The sequence below is a fragment of the Thamnophis sirtalis genome, unplaced genomic scaffold, assembly GCF_051295495.1.
Source record: "Thamnophis sirtalis isolate CommonGarterSnake01/CBP01778 unplaced genomic scaffold, rThaSir2_p1.2 scaffold_14, whole genome shotgun sequence".
NCBI classification, from domain to species: Eukaryota; Metazoa; Chordata; class Lepidosauria; order Squamata; family Natricidae; genus Thamnophis; species Thamnophis sirtalis.
In genome coordinates this window covers 21186108-21190987 of record NW_028261394.1, presented here as the reverse complement: position 1 = coordinate 21190987, position 4880 = coordinate 21186108, and the positions used below count along the sequence as shown (strand labels likewise).

Sequence of the window (4880 nt, the reverse complement as noted above, 5' to 3'; positions counted from 1 at the left end):
AGCCATGTGCCTGCTGGCCTTGCTGGAGGTAGAACAGCCCCTTGCTTGGAGGGCTTTGTGATGAGGCAGCTGGATGGAGGATCTTCTAGTGCTTTATTCAAGAATGAAAGGGGGGGGGGGGATTCCAGGCAACTCTTAAGAACCCCAAAGGAGCAGGGGAAACAACCAAAAACCCAAGCTGTAGCTTCTCTCCAGATGGATTGGGGGGAAGGGGGAGGAGCCTGCTCTCTGCACATGCTCAAGGGTGCTCTCCAGTTTCAAGTGCTTCGATCTGAAAGGCAGCCTTGTTCCTCCAGGAGGCTGACAGAGAGAAAAACCGCCTCCTCTCCCCTCCCTCCCTCCCTCCCTTAAAAGGAAGCCTCCAAGCAGAGTTGAGGCTGAAAGGCCACTGAGACAAATGAGCGCTAGGCAGAGGAGACAAGCGGAAGCCAGGCAGGTGATCTCATGTTCACATCAGCTGCAGGAAGCTCCCTCTTGCAAGATCATCGGGGAGGACTTGGAATGGCATGGCTGCTTCTGGGCAGGTCAAGACATCAGTGGGCCACCAACTTCCTTTCCCAGGACCAGTCGGGGGCCCATGGTGGGTGGCTATTTTGGGAGGTGTGGGTTCCTGTGTATTTTTCCAGGAGAGACCCTGCAGGGGGGATTAGGAGCTTTGAGGATGGGGGAATACAGTGATATCCCCTCTTGATGGAGGGATGGAAGTGGCAGCCTTGGACATGGGGGAATGTGGGTCTTGCCTGCCAGCAGCCTTCCTTGTCTATCTGCCTCTTAGAGCAGCTGCTTTGAAGAACTCGCTGTCTACACTAGGCAATCTGACTCTCCTGTCCCTGCCCCCTCCTTTCCTTCCTTCCTGAGAAATCTAGAAAGTGTCCCATGAAGTGTTCCTAATCTGTTTTGCCACCCTTGTGGGGGGGGCGCAGTCTCCTTAGCCTCCTCCCCAGCTGATTTGTGATGGCACTGGCCTCCCCTTTTACTCTGAGACCTGAGTGAAAGCATCTCAGCTTCTCAGCGCTGGAAAGGCTTCTGGTGTTAAAAGGCAACAAGTGTGATTGGGAAACCCACCAGATCCAAGGATTGGGAATGCGCTTCCAGACTTGGCCTTTTCCTCTCTGGCTCCTGGGATCTTTCTTGGTGTCAGCAGGTCCAAAGACGCAGCACTTGCAGTTAATTTCAGAGGATATTTTCCCCATCCAAAATGCCTCACCCGGGCTCCTTCCTCCTGGCTGATGGGGGTGGCAAAACACACCGACTCTTTTGCTCCCCTGCTTCTCTGGGCAAGTTGGAGGCTCCCGTCCTGCATTCCAAGGGTGCAAAAGGAAGCCTCCAGCTCCAACAGATCAACCTGGTGTTGGTCCTGTGCCCAGGTTTCATTGTGCAAAGGGCACTTGGAATGGAAAGTTTGGCAGCTGTCAAGTCCTAGTAACATAGAAATGTCAGAGGTTGGAAGGTATTTTGGAGATCCTCTAGTCCATCCCCCTCCCACTGAGATAAGGCCATCCAGCTTGAGTTTATACATTCCAGGAGAGAAGACATCTGCATTCCAAGAGAGCAGCTCTTACTCCTCATCTCTGTCTTCTGGAACAAACTGCTCCATCTTCTGTCCAAAGTTTCTGGATGCCTGAAGAGAGTTTCCAGACATTAAGAGACAATCATTAAGTTTCAATCAGAATAGAGCTGAAAAGGGACTTGAGGTCTTCTAGTCCACCCCCTGCTTCTAGTCCAACCCCCTGCCAAGCAAGAAGAGACTATTCCATTTTAGATAGGTAGCTGTTCAGTCTTTTTTTTTTTAAACCTCCAGTGATGAAGCACCCACAACTTCAGAAGGCAAGCTGTTCTGCTGGTTAATTTGATCTCACTGGGTTCTCAAATCCTTGTGCAATTGTGCTGAAATTCTGTTGCCTGCTCTTCAAGAGTGTATATCTACCCAAACACCTCTCTCTCTCTCTCTCTCTCTCTCCTCTCTCTCTCTCTCTCTCTCTCTCTCTTCTCTCTCTCTCTCTCTCTCTCTCCTCTCTCTCTCTCTCTCTCTCTCTCTCTCTCTCTCTCTCTCTCTCTCTCTCTCTCCTCCCCTCCCTCCCCTCCCTCCCTCCCTCCCTCCCTCCCTCCCTCCCTCCCTCTCTCACACATAAACACACACCCACAATTAATGAGCTAACAGAATAAGCAAAAGTAACTCAATACTTTTAATTATGTTTGCAGACTGTTGTGGCATAAAGCTAGAATCCAGGGTGTGATGGGTTCTAGTCCTGCCTTGGGCAAACACTTCCTGAAAATCTTGCCAAGAAAACTGCAGGGACAGAGCCAGGCAGGCTCCCAGGAGTCAGCACTCAATCGCCCCCCCCCCAAAGGATATTGGTGCACAGTGTGTGAGCCTATTTTGCCATATTTGAGCATATATATTTTTGCCAAAGGTGGCTTTCCTTGTGTCCCTGGAAGGGTCCGTTTGTCCCTGGGGCTGTGATTCCCTGCACAGCAGCCTTTGCTTTCCCTGCAGAAGGGATCCCGCCTCCAGCTTAGTTTCCTCACTGGGGGCTTCAAGGCACCCCGGCGATTTTCCGGGCTGTCGGGAGCTCAGGCTCTGCTCGCCAGGAGGGGCTGGAAGGGGCGTCCGTAGAAAGTGGGACACTGGAGAGGAATGGAGGTGCAAGACCCCCGCACAGTCTCTGCCCACCCACCCCCCGAGTGTGTTGTCGCGCCTCCTCCGGATCCCAGCGAGACTTTTTCCCGCTGGAGGGCGAGACAGTTTTGCCCGCAGCCGGAGAAACTGCTCCGGCGGGTTCCTCTTCCTGTAGGGCGTGGAGGCGAGTCGGCGTCCCAGGACCCAAGCGCTCCTGGTCTGCGGCGGATGCTAGGCCGGCGCGAGCTCCGGCGCCGCTTCAAGAAAGGCCCGCGGACTGGAGATTCCCACCACCCCGAGCCAAAATGCAGCCCAAGAGTCTTGTCCCAAACGACGACAACTAAAGAAGCTTCTTGGATTAGAAGCGAAAAGGAAGCCCAGGTGCCTTCGGGAAAGCCCCTCGGAGACAGCCGTGCCCGGGAGGACGGAGGGTCTCCAGGGGCTTTTAGAGGGTCGAGTGGTGGACTTGGGTCGACACGAGGACACGAAGCGTCCCCTGCGGAGGCGTCCTGGGGGGAAACCGTCCTGGTCCCCCGATGGGCTTGCTTGGCTCCGCATACACCGTCGTGGGAAGCAGCCAGAGGGATTGGCAGCTCTGCGCGTAGCGCGAACTGTTTCTTCATTCCTCCGGGGGAGGTGTGTGCTCAACTACGGACCTCCGTCCCTTCGGCCGTCCAGAGCCTCTGGCGGGCGACGGGGCAGGTGTGCCACGCTAGGTGCCTCTGAGCATGTTCGGAGCGCGTGCTCCTCGGCTGGGCGGTGGGGCGGGAGGGAGTTTCAGGCCGGGCGAGGTGGGGCGAGGCAGTTGAGGCGGGAGCGCCGGAGACCGGTGCCGTCCGGGACCCGGATCTGGGGCGGAGGCCGGCCAGGAGGGTCCGGTTCCTCCCCGCGGGTAGCAGGCAGGGGTGGCGCGCAGGCCAGGAGCGCGGCGTGGCAGGACTGCCATGGGCGAGGCCGAGGAGCAGCCCCCGACCGGCCACCGCCGAGCGCCCACCCCGCGACGCTTCCCGCTGCTGCTGCTGCTGCTGCTGCTGGTGGCGGAGGTAAAGCCGGGCCGCGGCGCCCCTCCCTCCCTCCTTCCCCCGAGGGGAGGCTGCCCAAGCGGTCGCCGAGCGGCCAGAGCTCCGCCAGCTCTGCTCTCACGAAAGGGCGGCCAGGCGGGCGAGGAGGCTCGACGGAGGCTGCTGGCGGACCCGCGCTCGGACAGACTGGCGTGGGGGGTCTGGTGTCTCGGGAGCAGCTTCGAAAGAGCGCGGACGGAGGACAGGAGATGGAGAGGCCGGAGCGGCGGGTGGAGCCGGCCTGATCCTGGATGGGCCGGAGAGCGGCTGCCGTCCGCCGTCTCCTCTCCTCCAGTCGCCCAAGTCGCCTGTTGGGCTGGGCTGCGTTTGGCTTTGGACGGAGGGCGCTGGCTTGGAGTCCCAAAGGGTGTCCGCTCTCTTCGACGTCGGGCAACGCGCAGTCTCCCCCGACGGGCGCCGCGCTAAGAGGGTCTCTGCGGGGCGGCTCGCCTTTCCCGGCTGCGGAATTGTCCGGTCCCTCGCGGTGCCAGGCGGCTTCCGGAAAGCCACCTTCGACGGCGCGGCCGAGAATCTGGCTCCGGCTCCACCCGCTGCTTCTGCCTTCTCCGCAGGCTCTGGCTGGCAGCTCTGCAGCGGCGAAATCGGAGTCGGAGTCGGCGCCGCCGCCGCTCTTGGTAGCCACGCTGGACGGGCGCCTCCGCGCAGTGAGCCCGGCCACGGGGGACGCCCGGTGGACGCTGAAGGAGGGTGAGCGGCGCGCGGGGCTCCGGGGCTGCTCCTGTAACGGCCCCTGCCGCCCAAGAGCGTCCAGAGGGGGCGTCCTCTCCGGTTCTGACGGGCGCTGCTCTGCTTTCAGATCCGCCTCTGCTGGTGCCCCGCGAAGAGCCCGAGTGAGTGGCGCCGGCCGAGCTTCTGCAGCGGGGAGAAGGCGCGCCCCGCTCACCCCAAAGCGCCGTCTTCCCCCCATAAGGCAGCCGATGGGGGGGGGCGAGGGCGGCTGAGAGCAACGGGGGGGACGTTGCTGTCCGCCGGTGGTCCAGCGGCCTTGTGCCGATTGCCCAGCTGGCCTAGGCTGGCCTTGTGCCGGAGGAGCTGTCCAGGGCCAGCGTCCTTCTCTTCTCTGTCCAGGCCCGCGTTTCTCCCGACCCCAGCGATGGCAGCTTGTATGTGTGGGGGGCAAGGACAAAGGGGGGCTGATGGTAAGTAGCCAAGAAAGGGGGCAGGGCACCCCTGAGTCA

At 60.1% G+C, this 4880-nt stretch overlaps 1 protein-coding gene across 1 annotated transcript in view; it reads left to right on the top strand.

Moving 5' to 3' along the window:
- Nucleotides 1–2638: 2638 nt before the first annotated feature.
- ERN2 (endoplasmic reticulum to nucleus signaling 2) overlaps nt 2639–4880 on the top strand; it is an 11550-nt gene continuing 9308 nt past the window's right edge. Inside the window, exons 1-4 of the mRNA XM_087729256.1 lie at nt 2639–3322; nt 4254–4389; nt 4499–4532; nt 4771–4845. Of these exons, the coding sequence (XP_087585382.1) occupies nt 2639–3322; nt 4254–4389; nt 4499–4532; nt 4771–4845 (929 nt within the window). The remainder of the gene's footprint in view (nt 3323–4253; nt 4390–4498; nt 4533–4770; nt 4846–4880) is intronic.